Source organism: Chiloscyllium plagiosum, unplaced genomic scaffold (assembly GCF_037043375.1).
Source record: "Chiloscyllium plagiosum isolate Xiang-an unplaced genomic scaffold, Cpla_swu_hap1 HiC_scaffold_8, whole genome shotgun sequence".
NCBI lineage: Eukaryota > Metazoa > Chordata > Chondrichthyes > Orectolobiformes > Hemiscylliidae > Chiloscyllium > Chiloscyllium plagiosum.
In genome coordinates this window covers 89,268,075-89,284,248 of record NW_028270146.1, presented here as the reverse complement: position 1 = coordinate 89,284,248, position 16,174 = coordinate 89,268,075, and the positions used below count along the sequence as shown (strand labels likewise).

At 36.7% G+C, this 16,174-nt stretch overlaps 1 protein-coding gene across 10 annotated transcripts in view; it reads right to left on the bottom strand.

Moving 5' to 3' along the window:
- sipa1l1 (signal-induced proliferation-associated 1 like 1) overlaps positions 1–16,174 on the bottom strand; it is a 415,651-nt gene that overhangs the window by 46,629 nt on the left and 352,848 nt on the right. For all 10 annotated transcript variants that reach the window (XM_087990088.1, XM_043698149.2, XM_043698153.2 and 7 more), the window contains 3 exons: positions 14,140–14,267; positions 3,664–3,782; positions 498–967 (listed from right to left, as the gene is read on the bottom strand). In XM_087990088.1, the coding sequence (XP_087846214.1) occupies positions 498–967; positions 3,664–3,782; positions 14,140–14,267 (717 nt within the window). The remainder of the gene's footprint in view (positions 1–497; positions 968–3,663; positions 3,783–14,139; positions 14,268–16,174) is intronic.

Sequence of the window (16,174 nt, the reverse complement as noted above, 5' to 3'; positions counted from 1 at the left end):
CGGTCATCTGTTTCGAAGTACCTCATCAAGTTCTAATTTCAACATTTAAATATACAAGGGTAAATATGCAATTCTACACTGAAAAATGACGGATCAAAGACATGGAAACAAAGTAGTGTTTTCCGACACAGGACACTCACTGCTCGAACTGCAGCATTATATTGATCTGGAAGTGATCCTACAGAAGTGTAACATTGCTATATCACAGTGTACGATGTCATCGTATCCCACATGCTTAGCTCCTGAGCTCATCCCTGGTCTTTCAGGAAGCATGTCAGCAGCATTAATCCTGACTCTACTCTCAGCTTCTGTCTACGTAGTAGATTCCACTGTAATCTTACATTTTACATTGGATTGGTTGGGCAAGGTGCCATCAACTAAATGGATCGAGGTGATATCACAGAGGCTAAAAAACATTGGATAATGTGAGGTGGCCAGAAAGAAAAAAACAAATGAAATCCATTGCTATTGAGCAGAACAAAAAACTCAAGTATTACCTGGATTGGGAGGAAGTATCACTGAGGCTATATGCACTGCTTTCGCGAATTGGTAGATTTGATGTACTGTGTACCAAACCTCCGTAGGATTTGCTTTCTGTGCTAGGTGCTGGTGATAGTGCTCCCCTCCTCTCATAACTATGAGCTGCACGATCACCTAATCGGCTGCCATGCATGCTGCCATCACTGGAACCAGGCCAAGGAGAAGCTGCTTTCTCCTTTAGTGGTGCAGATCTCAAAGAACTTGTTGGGCAAGCTGAGGTGCCTGAAGACAATGCCATACTATGACATGGCCCATAAGAGGTTGTGTCGATGCCACTGTCTGCAGATGTGCCCTGAATGTAGTTATATCCATTTAAGTCAGACTCCGTTCGATCCCCTGTCTCGTACCACTTCTCATCACTGTGGGCACTTGAGGCATTGCTGGAAAGTGTGTTGCTGCTTGAGTGACTTGAGTACTGTGTATCAGTCTAGGAAGAGAGATGTGGGTAAGAAAATATAGTTATTTGGGATATATGCTCTAAACTACTTAAGCCTGTGTTCCATTAATAAATCACAGATCAAAAGATTTGTCATCTAAAATTGGTGGTAACAAAATTATGGAAAACAAATCTTTCAACTCCAATACAAAATCAAAACATTTCAAAACTGTTATTTGTTAAATTCTTGTGGCAAACAGATTATATAAATTAAGTCTTCATGCTGAAATACAACAACACAATGTCTGTCTTATCATAGTGGCATTGTTGACACCAACTTCAGTAATACTCAAACATAAAGATGAACTTAGTTATTTTCATAGGTTAATTCTAGCTTAAATTTGGAGTTCCTACAAGTTTCTTTGCAGGGGACTATTTCAGTGTAGCAAACTTAAATCTTCCTCCACGCTAGCACCAGATACAAAGTTTGTGGTTGAATAGGAATGGTTTGCTGCTAGACGTGGAAAGTGTAAATGATATTTGTGAACTATCCTCTGTTTAGCTCCACTCATAAACACATGCATTTCACCACCTCCTGGATTTGAAATGTAAAATTATAAATGTGGAGGCCTCAAATACCATTACATTATCCCATTACACAAGTATAGTAATTTGTTGTGAAATAGCAGATTGCACTACATCATTTGCCCAGTGAGCAGTACATTGAATCAAGTGTCCATGCATCATAGCTGTACCTTAACTTCATCACTATAACCAACTGCCCTTCAAAGCAAATGGACTTGCACTGTACAATATTGAGTGCCAGAAAGGCAAATAATTGTGGAAGTTGGCATCAGACATCTGTTCCCTTCTCTGCACCTCCAGAATTAAGTGATGGGCAACAGCACAAAAGAAGGATGGAGAGAGAGAGAGAGAGAGAGAGACAGACAGAGTGAGAGTGAGAGTGAGAGAGAGAGAGAGAGAGAGACAGAGCGAGAGAGAGAGAGACAGACAGAGTGAAAGAGAGACAAAGCTGAATCTGTATTGTTGGCGTCACTCCAAATCATAAACCAGCTGTCCATCCAACTGAACTAAGCAATCCCCAGTCATTTGCTGCAATCACTGGGGTAATCAGGAGCACAGTTTGGGTGGCAGCTGAAAAACATCCACTTTTCTCTACCCTCCTCACAAGGAGAGATATGTGGATTCTTCTTTGGTGCTTTTGCACAGCTTGCAGTGTCTGAAGAGTTACTGCTCATAGTAACTGCCAGTGTCAGCTTCAAACAGGGAGGGGATGGGTGACTACTTAAATTACCAATTGGAACTTGATCCAGTGGGCTCTCATGGTGGGTAGCTTGCTTGCTGATAACGTTGTCAGTCCCCACACTAAGATAAAAATGGAGAACCTGCCAGTACTAAGTGTATTTGATTCACACAAACATTTGTGCGTTAACCAGACTTCATGATAAATGGTGACACAATGACTATTTGCCATGCTCTTTTTATTGAATATATTCTTCTTATTAAACATAGATCCTCAGTGTGACCCTTTTCCGGCCATGTCATGTTTACTCCATTGAGAGCACAAGGCTGTGACTACACAATTGCCAACTGGTTTACTTCAATAGCACGAGGAAGTGATTTTTAAGAATTGTTCCCACAGTAATATTCTAATGACTGATTCAGCAATGTTATTTGGCCATGCAATAACATTCATTTTTCATAGGCTTGATTCACCTGTGGGAGTTTGACTTAAGAAATCAAGTAAATGCATGTACTCAAATGTCTGCTTGACATTTAATGCCACTTGAGCATGGAAAAGTTAGCTATTTGGGGTTTCTATGTTTGGAATGAACGAAGAGGGATGATAGCGAAGGTCGAGAGAAAAGAGCAGTGGAGAAGACAAAAACAAGAGGCAGACCTCATAACTGAAAACAAACTTTACAACGTTTAAATAATTCAACTCCTTGAGTACTAACATCAAGATATTTTATTTTAATCATAGGGCTATGCTTCCTAGCTTTATACTTTTCTTCAGTTTTACTTTCCTGAATCTCTGCTTTTCTAGTTCACAGGAATTCAACGTAGCCTTCACTTGAAAATGGATGAATCTTGAACAATTGTTTTGATTCTCAGATTGTATGCTTCCAACTACGCACCCCAACGAATTATTCTCCACTCCTCCAGGTTTACACATTTTTACTTGTTTTGCCTTTGATAGTTAATCACCATGCGCTTATGTTTGGGAATGCTTTTCCCCAACTATTTTTCTGCCTCTCTTTCTTCTGAAAGGAAAACCCATTTCTGTTATTGTAACTTCAGGGTCTCTTTACCATTACCCACCTCTTCTCAGAATCCTTCTCTCTCCATTTTGCCATGTCAAAAGCTGTAGCAGAACCTAAGCTGATGTCTTTGCTTCAGAGTTCTTTAATTTGCAACAAAGGCAGAGACAACAAACAAAATCACAAAGCACTACACTTTTTGAACAGTTTGTAGTTTATACAGTACCCAAGTTCGGTTTGAAAAGAGGTCCCAAGGAAAACGTTTAGCAGTAAGGTGTAATGCAACGCTTTCTTTAAAAGGTGTTTGCATGTGCAAACACCTAGGAGAACAAGTCATCTTTAATCGGAATAATCAAAGCATTTGGATTTCTCAATGTCAAGAACATTAACTGAAAAGAATGAATCTGCCCAGATACATTGGAACACAGACAAAACAAATAGGCCAATAGATTTAAATTTCTTTACCTGCCCATGTTTGTTAGGAGAAATGTGGCCGACAACATCCTGTCTCATCAGCCTCCCATTGGGGCTCTCTCGAAGTGCAGATGTTACCTTCGACACAGATGGGATATGCCAGGTTGGTTCTGAAACACAATTTCAATACCATTTTTAAGCAGATCATTTACAAACAAGCCAGATGTTAATTACAGAGGGTTTTAACTGACTTCATTCGGTCTGAAAATGGAAATCAGAAGAATTATAACACCTACTTTGAAATTTAAATGGTTCATTTTTAATTTATTTTGGAAGCTGATGATGTTTGGTGTTCCTCAAAACAACTAAAACTGCACTTTCCAATGCTGTAATTAATGGAATCATTTTAAAATGTAGTTAGCAGCAGCTTTCTGCATAATAAATCCATGACAGAAAATAGGTTTAAACTCTTTTCAGATAAAAGTACAAACAAATCTTGAATCTGATTACGCTTTTTCAAAAAAACACACACAAAAATAGAAATTGAAATGAATATACATTCTAATCCTGCGAGAAGTAATGTGTTGAAGTTCCACTATAACCATAATTTGCAAGGTGAAGTGCAAGTAGATAACGAACAGGATTATTTTTTGCTCAGGAGATAAAATAACAAGCAACAGACACTATTCTGACAGTCCATTCAAACTCGTACATTTTCTGTCAGATAAATCTTAGCAGCATGTAGCCTGAGCAAGTCAAGTGACACAAAAGATAAACGCTATGACTACATTGCTTACCATCACTATGAGATGAGATCCTTATCTGCTACTGGATAAAAAGTGCTGAATTGGCTGTTAGAGAGGAACCTAAAGCTTATTGTTTCTACGTTGACCACAACCATTATCTATCCAAACTTTAGATTACAATCTTAAGGACATAGTGAACCCTCATGTATCCTTCAGTGGTCGAATGCACATGCATTTCTATTGTGAATATTGCTTCTGTGTATAGTTTTGGAAAATTAGGCATAATGCTGAAAAACTGTTTTCTAACACTCTTGTATGACATGAAACTTTTGAGCTAATTTCTACTTCTAGGATTTACAATACCCAAAAAGCTGCTGAGTATACATTTTCCATCGGTCCATTAAGTACAGCATCTGAAATTGTAACTACAATTTGGAGATGCCGGTGTTGGACTGGTGTGTACAAAGTTAAAAATCACACAACACCAGGTTATAGTCCAACAGATTTAATTGGAAGCACACTAGCTTTCGGAGCGACGCTCCTTCATTAGGTGGTAGTGGAGGGCTCAATCCTAACAGAATTTATAGCAAAAATTTACAGTGTGATGTAACTGAAATTATACATTGAAAAAATTGATTGTCTGTTTCAATGTATAATTTCAGTTACATCACACTGTAAATTTTAGCTATAAATTCTGTGTTAGGATTGAGCCCTCCACTATCACCTGATGAAGGAGCGTCGCTCCAAAAGCTAGTGTGCTTCCAATTAAACCTGTTGGACTATAACCTGGTGTTGTGTGACTTTTAACTTTGTAATTACAATCATTTGAAGGATCACAATTATTATTAATTTGCAACGAGAATTTAACCTGAACCATGAAACTTATAAAGTTAATATTTCTGGTATTTTAGGTTCCATTGTTAGGCAGAATGAAGTCAGTTGAAACCATCTGTAATTAATCAATAGGTGGAATTGTTCAAATGATCAGATTATCAATGCAACTCAGCATAAACCTGTGTGTATATTCTGGGAACTGAACATACCCTGGCTTAATTTCAAAAAGCACTCGTTGACAGCTTGCAATAAAAGTGAAGTGCATGAAGTATTTGAAGTCACGTCACATCACACACACACACACACACACACACACACACACAGCTCTGTATCCAATCACTTGCTGATATTGATATACATGTTCAAACTGATCTTAGCAGTTTTTGTTTCTATGTCAGATTTTCCTGTCAGTTTAGGTTACATTATTTTCTCCTCTAAACTTTGGTTTTTAGCACTTTGTTTTAGGCAAACACACTGATGAACTAATTAATAAAAAAAAGTTAGGATATAATCATCTCTTTTCATTGACTTGTTGTGAACAAATAAGCTTGATTAAAAATGATTTTAACAATATTTCAGAGTCACAGACTTGTAGAGCATCCAATTCCACCAATGGACAGGATTCAAATCACAGAAATGCCCAAGTTGTAAACATGGTAAGAAATATTACTGAAATGGCTAAACTTACATGGAAATAAAGTGCATGGGCTGCAAAATGTCTGGCTGCAGGGTTCAGCTCATATATTAATGATGATTGCAGCAAAGCTTTTGGTGGTGGTGGTGAAAGAAAAGAATAGGATATTGGGATTTATTCTTAGGCCAAAATTGATTTGATGTAGTGAGACAGTCAGTATCAATAACTTACAGTTCACAAGCAAATATAAAAGGAAAGATTTCTCTAATCAGGTCCAATGATAAGCCTGATTAGTCTGAATACTATACCCCAAAAGGTTATTCCTAAAGCACTAAAGTATATTAATTAGTTCTCGTGCTGGGGAGACATGCGTGGCATGGGTGAAACAGGAAGACAAATTAGTTTTCCAAGTGTGGAAGTTTCTACACGAAACAAAGCAATCCGAGAAAAGATATCTTTCCAGAACACAAATGCCTGACCACTGTAACCAATGCTTCATGCCACTTAACAAACTTCAGAGTGAGAAATGTGAAATACCCACAAGACAACAGCAGTGAATTATTTTTGCTGAAATACTACATGTTTTGCTAACATGAAAAGTTTTTGTCAAGATATCCACAGAAACCACACTTCACTCTGCAGGAGTTTGGTACCTGTCTGTGCCTTTTGGTAGAACATTGCTGGGAGGTTAGTCAAATGTGAATGCTGCAGTATATAATTATCTCAAAACAAAATTAAAAAGAAATATCAACTCAGTGCATAAATCGCTAGTTCCTTTCAAACTATCTCATGAGAACTATGTGCAATAAAAACAAAAAGTTAGCAAATCAATGAATGCCTTATTCGTTGTGGTACTAAAGATGATACAAACTGAAACTGGACCATCAAAGGAAAGTGCTCTTGTTTCAGAAATGAAATCAAAATGCTGCAGAAACTCAACAGGATGGGCAGCATTTGTGAAGAGAGAAATAGATTTAACATTTTGAGTCAATATATCTCATCTTCTGAAATGACTTCATATTACAAATAATCAAAATTTATTAAATTGGAGTTGCCAAAAATTAACACAAAACATCAAGAGACAAAGGAAACAAAGCTGCAAACACTGGATGTTGACTACTTTTTAGGACAGATATGAAATCGCTCATTCTTTCAAGAATGATGCTTTAGTGCATTTTGGGCTCAAACCATGGAGTTCCTCCTGTAGGCATCTTGTTTACTAAGCATAATGATGCTGAATAAAGACATTTGCCAAAATCTTCCATTTTGCACTCATCATGGCAAATACAAGAAAATTTAAAAAGATCACTACATCCTATATTACAGAGATCGATGTTAATCAACTCTTTATTGGCTGAGATGTTGCCATGGTTTGGATGTTTGTAATTGGAGGCATACAAAACATAGCTGAAAATGTGTTGCTGGAAAAGCGCAGCAGGTCAGGCAGCATCCAGGGAACAGGAGAATCGACGTTTCAGGCATAAGCCCTTCTTCAGGAACGGCTTATGCCCGAAACGTCGATTCTCCTGTTCCCTGGATGCTGCCTGACCTGCTGCGCTTTTCCAGCAACACATTTTCAGCTGATCTCCAGCATCTGCAGACCTCACTTTCTCCTCAAAGGCATACAAAACATACTCAACCAGTCTGTACTTGAAAAAAACTAAAACAAAATGTCTCCACTACTAATGCGAATATACACATGAGAAACATTGGCTGAACAATCCTAAATATGCTAACTGTTACACAAACAAATGTAAGATAATCAGTCAAGTTCAATGTAGGAGCCTTTACGCTTGCTACAAGTCACATACATTCATTAGCAGGATCCCTTTGTTTTTAAAAACAAACGGAACATGTTCAAGCCTTGCACATTTTTGAATTACCTGGAAGCTTAGGTAGGTCCCTGGGAATGCCTTCGCCATTGAGTCAACTTACCAACCAATCAGCATTCTTTTCTTTCTAGTTTGATTGTTTGTAAGTTTGAAATTTGACATTTTTGTCTTTGTTTTCACGATTGCAAAATGGTAAGCTTCAGCCACATGCTTTACTTTTCAACAATTATCATAAAGACAGATATTTAGGAACTACATTACAAGGCCTAATCTACAATTACAGACTGGACTTTGAAGAACAATTGTCCAATTGACATAATTAAAAAGCATTGTTTTACAGCAATGTAACAAGACAGATGGTAAAAACTGAAATGGCTTTTCTTTTACACGCACACTTTGTGGATTTTAGTATCAGCTGTACAAGTTAGCAAGTGACATGATGACTTTGCTCAATTGAGCCTAGTTTAAAAGAATAAACTTGCGTCATTAGTTCCTGGGTGTTGCAGGAGCTACTTTGATGGCCATGGATACGCAGCAGGAGGATGGGCGGTTTTACATTCATTATTGTCATCACAATTACCATGAATCTTCAGAGCTAAACTATATCCTGTCGAAAACACTGCAATTTGATACACATGATAATGACAGGTTTTCGCAGACATAGCAGATGGTGGGTCAGGGGAAAGAAAAAGTAACAAGATAAAGAATAAGGACATGAGAACACTACATGCAACTAGAAAGTCATTTAAAATGAAAATCAGGTCAAGGCCTTTTTGCAAAATTAGAACTTCAAAAATTTGGAATAAGTTAGATCACATGAGGATTCAGAATGAGCTTGCCAAGTGGATGAAAAATTGGCTTTATAGTAGGGGACAGAGGGTAATGGTGGAGGGTTGTTTTTCAGATTGATCCACAGGGATCAGTATTAGGTCCACTTTGGTTTGCCATTTATATAAATGATTTGGATGAGAATGAGGAGGATTGGAGAATAAGTTTGCAGATGACATCAGAATTGATACAATGGATAGTGAAGAAGGTTATCTAAGATTGCACAGAGATCTTTATTAATTGGATCAAAAGGCTGAGGAGTGACAGATAGAGTTTAATATGGATAAATGTGAGCTATTACATTTTGGTAATACAAACAAGAACAGGACTTATACAGTTAATGGTGGGGTCCTGGGTATTGTTGTAGAACAAAGAGATCTAGAAGTTCAGGTATAATTCCTTAAAATGCGCATCACAGGTAGAAGGGCGGTTAGAAGGTGTTTAGCACGCTTGCCGTCACTGCTCAGATCTTTGGGACACCATGTTTAGGTTGTACAGCTCATTAGTGAGGCCCCTATTGGAGTAATGTGTGCAGTTCTGGTCACCCTAAAAAGGATATTAATAAACTGGGGAGGTTTCAAAAGAGATTTATCAGGATGTTGCCAGGATGGAGAGTTTGAGATACAAAGATAGATACAAAGGCTGGGTCTTCTATAACTGGAGTGCAGGAGGTTGAAGAGTGACCTTATTAAGGTTTATAAAGTCCTGAAGGGCATAGATAAGGTCTTTTCCCTAGAGTGGGTGAGTTCAAAACTAGGGGACATATATTTTAAAGTGAAAAGAGAAAGATTTAAAGAGGACATGAGGGGCAACTGATTTTTGTTTTACACAGTGTGGTTCATGTGTGGAATGAACGGTCAAAGAATGTAATGAATGTAGGTACAGTTAATGTTTAAAAGACATTTGGATAAGATCATGAATAAGAAAGGTTTGGAGGGATAGTGGCGAAGCATGGGCAGGTGTGACTGGTTTAGTTTGGGGATACTGTTAGCGTGGACTGGTTGGACCGAAGGGTCTGTTTCCAGGATGTATGACTCTATGTTCAGAATTCTGGCGTGTTTTAGCACTCAGTGCCTTATTGAATTTGCACTTCAAATAAAATGTACTTCAGATAAAAGTCCAACCTTCCAAGCTTAGAAATGTCACAAAAATCACTCCACCAACTGCACAACTTTCATCACTCAAATTTAAATATAAAACTTCATAGTAAATAGTCTGTTCAAAGAGTATCACGTTATTACGGAATACTTTGAAATTGATCAATTAAAACTCATCTTGCCACCTGTTTAAACATTCTTAAAAAAAGTTTAATTTCTCAAACATAATACAGATTGACAATTAGTGAACTGCATTGTGTCCTTCCTACTTCAATGACCACACCTAAGACATCTACATTGTCCCCTACTCTTTTCTTTTAAACTATGAGACAACCTAATAATTGTTCTCAATAAGGCATTCCAATAGCAATTCCAAAACGACGTGGGTCTTGAAAGGGTCCAGCAGTGAGGCTGCCAGGTCAGGGGAGTGAAGGCAGATTAACATATGGCTAAAATGGGAAGACAGCAGCTTTAACATTTCAGCAAAATAATATTTAGTAAATTTGAAGTCAATGACATAATGAATTCCTTGCAAATTAATATGGAGTCTCTAGCTTAAAGTTGCAAAGGTTCAGGAACTACAAAGATTAATCCAGGGGAAAATGTAGTAGATCCGAACGTAATGAGCGCTGTATCTTAGATGCGTAAGACTAGTTTATTTCATAAGGATTCTCATCTATGCATAATACATTTCCAAGCATTTCACAAACTATGAATTACGTGGAAAGCAGTGACTTCCTTAGAAAGATAAACATGCAATGGTTTCACTGTTAACTCATTTGTCTACAGAAAGATTTTTTGGATGAATTGCTTATTATGTACAGAAGTGTGTCAGATATTTAAAAGAAAATATTTGTTGTTAACTTATGCCTGTTGTCTTGAGAAAATTCAAATACTGCAGTTTCCAGGAGTTAATATTTTGCTTGTGTGGTATGCATTTAAGTGTAGTGGAGTGATGATGATTATTGAGGATACTGATGAATTTATCAAATTCTGATTTTGTACAAATTTAAATGCCCCTTACATTACCACAAATGTAAAGGGTAATCTTACTACACAATTGTACCACTTAATAATGGAGCTCCTGAAAATGAAAAAGGAAGCCTTGAAAACCAAAAGATAGCACTCAAATCAAAAAGTAGCTCGAGAAATTTTCAAGAAAAGATCTTGAAACAAAATTGACATGAGAACACTCTAATGTCGTAAAAATTCAAGATCTTCACAGAACATGTTAAACAAAGTTTTATACTTACCACATAGAGATTAGAACAAATGACTAAAAGATTGATCAATGAGGTAGGGTTTAAAGACTAACTTAAATTGGATTAGGGAGGAATTCCCAGAGCTTAAAGCTGAGGCAGCTTAAGATACAGCCACTACAATTAAAGTTAGAGAGTACAGGAGACCAAGATTGAAAGACCATGTTGGTCTCAAAGGCTAGTAGGGCTGGAGAAAGTTACATAGATGGGTAGTGACAAGGCCATTGAGGTTGAACCAAGGGCAACTTTTTAAAGACTTTAAGTATCGGCAAACCAGGAACCAATGAAGGTCAGTGAGTTCTGGGATCATGGGTGATGATACATCAGTACAAATTAAGATATAAAAAGCAGAGTTTTGGATGAGCTTATGTTTGCAAAAGAATGAAGATGGGAAAAAACCCAGAAAAGCATCGGAATGATCAAGTTGAAAGAGAACAAAAACAGGAATAGGGTCTTTAACAGGAAAGGAAAGGTGGACTCAGATGACATGAGGGAAGTGAAAGTTGGCTATTTTTGTTGAGGAGAGGATTTGTGGTCGTGAAGTTCATCTCAGCATCAGACATGACGTCAACATTGTGAGCAGTCTGTTTTAGTAAGCTTACAGATAAATTTGACATCTCTGATGAGAATACAACCAAAGTTCCTGAATTTATCTGCCCACTTTCAAGACAGCAATACCTCATCAATTTCCTGAAGTTCCTCTGATAGAAAAAGACTCCCTGAATTCTAAACTAAACAGAAAACAAACAAACATCTTTTATTCCCCATTAGGGATTGGATTTCAAATTTTTGAAACATTGTTTCATTAGACACAGGTGTCACTGGCAAGGCTAACATTTATTGTCCATCCTTATTATTCTTGAACTAGGTAGCTTGCTATTCCATCTTACAGGGCAATTAAGAGTCATCCACGTTGCTGTGGGTCTAGAGTAATGTCAGCCAGACTGGACAAGAATGACAGAATTACTTCCTTTCAAAGGAGAACAGTGAACAAGATGAGATTTTACAATAACCAATGATAGTTGACATGGTCACCATTACTGACATAATCTTTATGTTCCAGATTTATTAACTAATTCAATTTTATCAGAACCATGTTGGAATTTGAACTCAATCTCCAGAACATCAGCCTGGAAATGTGGGTTATTAGTCAAGTAACATTATCAACAGGGCACCATTTCATTTGTACAAGCACACCAAACAAATTCAGTCTTTGCTTACTGCAGTAAAAATAAAATACTACAGATGCTGAATATCAGAAATAAAAACAGTAAGTGCATGAAACACTTAGCAGACCTGGCAGTATCTGTGGAGACATAAATAAAATTACTTTATTTTCAGTCCAATATTGTTTTTTCTTTCATGGAACAGCCAAAGCTTCCCAATGCCTAGTTACATCTAATAAATAATTTTAAATATCATTGAATTTTGAACATCTCAATTAACAATCAAATTACTGTGGCATGAATAAATGGACAGCTGACATGATGAGATGTAGGAGTATTTTCTGGCAAATAAACGTGAACAATTGAATGAAAAAGAGCAACACTGGCAATTATTATCTCTTATTAATAGATTTTCATGGCAGCTATACAAGTGGTTACAAATAAAAATGTCTAGCTTGAAGGGGAAACACTGGAAATGTCACAATGTGGGTTATACATGTGGTAAGTGAGGTAAATCGTGTGGTTGTAGCTGGGAGACACACAGGAACATTGAGTAAAAGTGGAGAGAAAGAACTAGTTCAGGAAAAATCCAATACTTTATAGAAGTTGAAGAATAAAGCAGCAACAGAGCAGATATAATGAACATAAGATGTATAGACTATTCATAAGCAGAATAGATTACTGGGACTTCTTTGAATCGAAATACAATAGCATTATTTAAACGAAGTACCATGACCTGCTGCAGTTTTGGACAGGAGTTTACACTCATTGACTCAGTTCCCTTTGGAGCTTTATATCACTAAACTTCTTAATGCAGCCATTCACAAAAAAAATTAAAATAAGAAAAAACATGATATTCACTTCCAAAATGAATTCAAACATTCAATTCAGTTGGTAACTACGATCCAAAATTATTACTTCGTGGAAATAAGCTCAGTAATTTCATTATGCTTTTTTTTAAAAATCAAAAAATCCTATTCTCTATTTTTGCAAATAAAGGCTGTGGTTTTAAGTCTTTACCATGGAAGTGGAAAGAAACATATCAGGTTATGTTTTATTGAATCAATTGATATAAATTTTCTGGCAAAATTACCAAAGGCATTTGAAACCGCCTTAAAACATTCACCTGTCTTTAGCCTATGGTGCTGACAACCTGTTGAACATTTCCAACCAATTAATTTTTTTGAAACAAATATTTAGGATTTGTCATCTTCTCCTGTCTACTCTTTGATTAAGTACATTATGTTCATAGTTTCTTGATTGCAGTGATCAGCTAATTGACTTACTGTGATTTCCAGTTCCAGTTTGGTTCATTCCCTTTCTGTGCATTTGCCAAAAACGTTATTTATAATCAAAATATTAGCTTTTTAAAACTTGGTGCTGTATATTTTTAGTATTTTCTGTCTTTAAACTGTTAGATAAATGTTCATATTGTCTAAGTGATGTTGAAAGCATGGAATGAGGCATGCAAAAAAAAAAGTTCTTATTCTCAGTTTTAGTATGAATCTTTTGGGAAATTCCTTGTGCTTTAACTTGGTATTCATTTCATCGAATTTCATAGAATCCCTGCAGTGTGGAAACAGACCATTAGGCCCAACAAGTCCACACCAACCCTCCGAAGAGTTTGCAGGCATTTATCGTGTTAGGTGATATGTTGGCTGTGATATTAAGGAATAATGTTGTGAACTGTAAGAAAATTTCAATGGACTAAGTTGGTGGGTCAATGAGTGGCAAATGCTGTTCATTTTAACCAAGTGCGAAGTCATAAATTTGAGAAGACCAAACAAACTAAAGATGTGAAGGTCATTTGTCTTCCATTACTGCTGCAAATTTGCATAACTTTATGAAAAAAGAAATTCCAGGAACATCTCTATTACATTTGTCACTGCAGTTGAACCAAAACAATTCTAAAACCAGCTATGCTAAAACATATTAGGATGATTTGAGCAAGTCTGGAATAGAACTAAGAGATCTGTATTTAAATTTGAAGAATGTATGTCAGTATAATCACAAAGTAATTAGTTACATAAAGCATATAGCAAATAATTTGGAATGACTGACACTTCTTAATTGATAAGTGATTTACACTTATCTAAAGTCTGATTCAGCATAAATTCAACACCATACAAACCGGCTGTGGTTTTCTCCATGCTGCTATCTTCACTTCTTTGCCAGATAGGTGTGGATTTACCACTCCCGCCACCATCATTAAAGCTCAGACGATCAACTGACCCAGGGGACCGCCGATTAATACCAAATCTGACAATTGAAATTAAGAAACATAATTATTACTTCCAGGGAAAAAACCAAATCTCACAGCCAGGTAATTAGTGTAATAAGTAAACAGCTTTCAAAGTAATGGAGCAGACGATTTTGTGGGCTTGTCAAAAAAGATTCAAATTTCAGTCGTGTTATTTTTGACAAGCATATAAAATGGCCCAAGTTTCTTATTTAGCAGATTAATTTGCTTAAGCAATAGAAACAACAAACAAGTTCTTTATTCTTACTGAACAAACCAAAGCCAGTAGGAGCATTGCAGTCTGTCTAGTAATCAGATCCCAAATCACCATGTCTGTTTCACATTTAGAACAATATCAGGATAGGGTAACCATGTTGCTTGTAATTTCAATGATTTTGGAACGTTTCATTCAAACAATGCTTTTTACAAAACTTTGTAAACAACAGAACTTTTCAGTATTAACAACATTTGTTATGCAAACTCATGTGACTATGACTGAGGTCTGCATTGACAACACCTCACTGCAAACACCTCAATATGAACCATGAGTCTGTGGTTATATTAAGTGGGGAGAAACATTAATCAGATGATCAGTTGATCTCAGTGCTCTCAGGGTGGTGGAGAAACATAACCAGCATACTACACCAAATCTAGTGACATGCTGGAAGTAGGTTTAACCTTACTTATCATGCACCCTTTGCAGACATGTATTCTGTGACACTCATTGTATCAGTTAATCACTGCCAAGTCTCATGCATGCATTACAATGTGTGAACAAGGAATAAAATGGAACTGAATTTCCCTTGTGCCAGGATTAAGTACATCTCTGGATAACAAAAATTATTCAGTTTAAATGAAAGTTGTCTAATAATCCTAGAAGGATCAGTGCATTAGTAAATTCTCTAGCATTTGCTCCATATTTCAAGTATTGTTGATATCCTTTATGAAATGAGTTTGTTAATTTCCACTAAAACCTAACATATTCATCAAATTTAATAAAACAAGCGAGTATCATCAACATAAACATATACATTTGATAATCATAGAACCCCTACGTGTGGAAATAGGCCATTAGGCACAACACGTCCACACCAACCCTCTGAACAGCAACCCACCCAGACACATTCCCCTATCCTATTACTCTACATTTACCCCTCACTAATGCACCTAACCTACACATGCCTGATTCATATGCTTCTAAGTTGGTTTTATCCCCTAACCTTCACTGGACAAATCACAACGTTTTGTAAAAAGCATTGTGAATGAAATATTCCAAAATCATTGAAATTACAAGCAACATGGTCACCCTATCCTGACATTGTCCTAAATGTGAAACAGACATGGTGATTTGGGATCTGATTACTAGACAGACTGCAAAGCTCCTACCAGCTTTGGTTTGTTCAGTAAGAATAAAGATCCTGTTTGCTGCACCAGAATAGCTTTCCGCTCGTAAAACATAGAACATGGAAGCTTTTTTTTGGCTTCTTTTCTTCTAAATTGCTTGTACCTTTTTAGATTTGAATGATTTTACATTGACGATCTTTCAACTATAGACTTTTCTGGAATTTGATCTTGCCTAAGCACAGCATTTTAAAAACAGTTGATCACCATAACAAAATGATCTCTCGATATGGAATCCGGGAATTAAACGACGTCTATTTTACTGAAAAATTTAAAATGACAGCCTATCAAAGAATCCCATATGTATGCACTAGCATACTCTGGAGGCTTAAAATTAGTTCACGATATTTCTTTACACCATGAGATTGAAGAGGAATCCAGATCTATGAAGTGTAGAGACCACATGGATAGGAAAGGATTAGAAGGATATGGGCTATGTGCAGGAAATGGGGTTTGTGTGGATGGACGTTTTGATCAGCATGGACCACTTTAGGCCAAAGGGCCTGTCTCTATGCTGGAGGATTCT